The sequence below is a fragment of the Plectropomus leopardus genome, unplaced genomic scaffold, assembly GCF_008729295.1.
Source record: "Plectropomus leopardus isolate mb unplaced genomic scaffold, YSFRI_Pleo_2.0 unplaced_scaffold24414, whole genome shotgun sequence".
NCBI classification, from domain to species: domain Eukaryota; kingdom Metazoa; phylum Chordata; class Actinopteri; order Perciformes; family Serranidae; genus Plectropomus; species Plectropomus leopardus.
In genome coordinates this window covers 1-1,089 of record NW_024626507.1, presented here as the reverse complement: position 1 = coordinate 1,089, position 1,089 = coordinate 1, and the positions used below count along the sequence as shown (strand labels likewise).

The 1,089-nt window shown below is 41.3% G+C and overlaps 1 protein-coding gene across 1 annotated transcript; it reads right to left on the bottom strand.

Annotated features, from left to right (window-relative positions):
- Positions 1 to 588: 588 nt before the first annotated feature.
- commd9 (COMM domain containing 9) lies at positions 589 to 1,084 on the bottom strand (the record flags this gene model as incomplete). Its single annotated transcript, XM_042516504.1, has 2 exons — positions 589 to 729; positions 959 to 1,084. Coding segments are annotated over 2 exons (264 nt in total), but the record flags the coding sequence as incomplete, so codon positions are not given.
- Between the last annotated feature and the right edge of the window lie 5 nt (positions 1,085 to 1,089).

Below are 1,089 nucleotides of genomic sequence, written 5' to 3'. Positions count from 1 at the left end.
AAGCACTACAATTAAAGAAGAAAAAAGAAATTGCCAAAAGTCTTTAAAAAATAACCAAAAACTTTGAGGGATAAGAATTGCCAAATGTTTTAACTAAAAGAAAAATTGTCTTAATTTTTTCACTCACCAAACATTTAAAGGAAAAAATGTCAACATTAAAAAAAAAATTAATTCTCACTGTTAGTTTTACTAAGACACATTTATTTTCAGGAAAAGCAGAATAAATGAGTAAATACCTGCAGTCTGACTGTGGTTATTTTAATATTTTATACTTCATTCATCTTTTTATTAATGATTCAACAATGATGTCAACATGATGAAAAATAAACAGATTCTTTCTTTACTGATCTGAAGAAAAAAACAAAGTTTTTTACAGTTTGAACTGAGAAATATTTTGAGAAGATGAATCAGATTATTAACATTTCTGTGAATCGAGCGACGGATCTTTCAGCTCGAAAATAAAATTTCCAGGAAAAACAAAACAAAACACAGATCATGAAAATGAGGAATGAAATCACGATCTTTCACTAAGACTGTCCGCTCACTCTGAGCGGTGATGTCACTGTTAACCAGCCAATCGGCTGCGAGTCTTTATTTCCCAGCGACCACAGACAGCTGGTCTCTGATGCGTCCCAGTCCGTCCAGTATGGTGTCCAGAGACTCCCGGCTCAGCTCCACCGTCACCGCGGAAACCGACTCCCCGCCTGCCGCCGGACACGAGTCCTCCATCTGAGCGCAGGTCAGACACACAAACACTGGTTGAGTTACAGAAACCGCGCGCACGCACACACACGCAGCAGAGACAGGAAGTGACAGCAGACATGCAGCTACTTAGGCTCTTTCAAAATAAATCTGCAGAATTATCTATTTTCCTTCCAAAAGCGCCTCGTTAGCTTTTAAAAAAATATCGGCCCCAATAATCGTCCGGGCTGAGAACCCGTGACCTCCTGGTACACACCTTCAGCTGAACCAGGCAGGTGGGGACGGACATCCGGCTGAGAGACTCTGAGCCGGTCACCATGTCCACCCTCCAGTCCAACTCCTTCAGCTGAGGGAGAGAGACTACACAAACACACACATGCACGCACA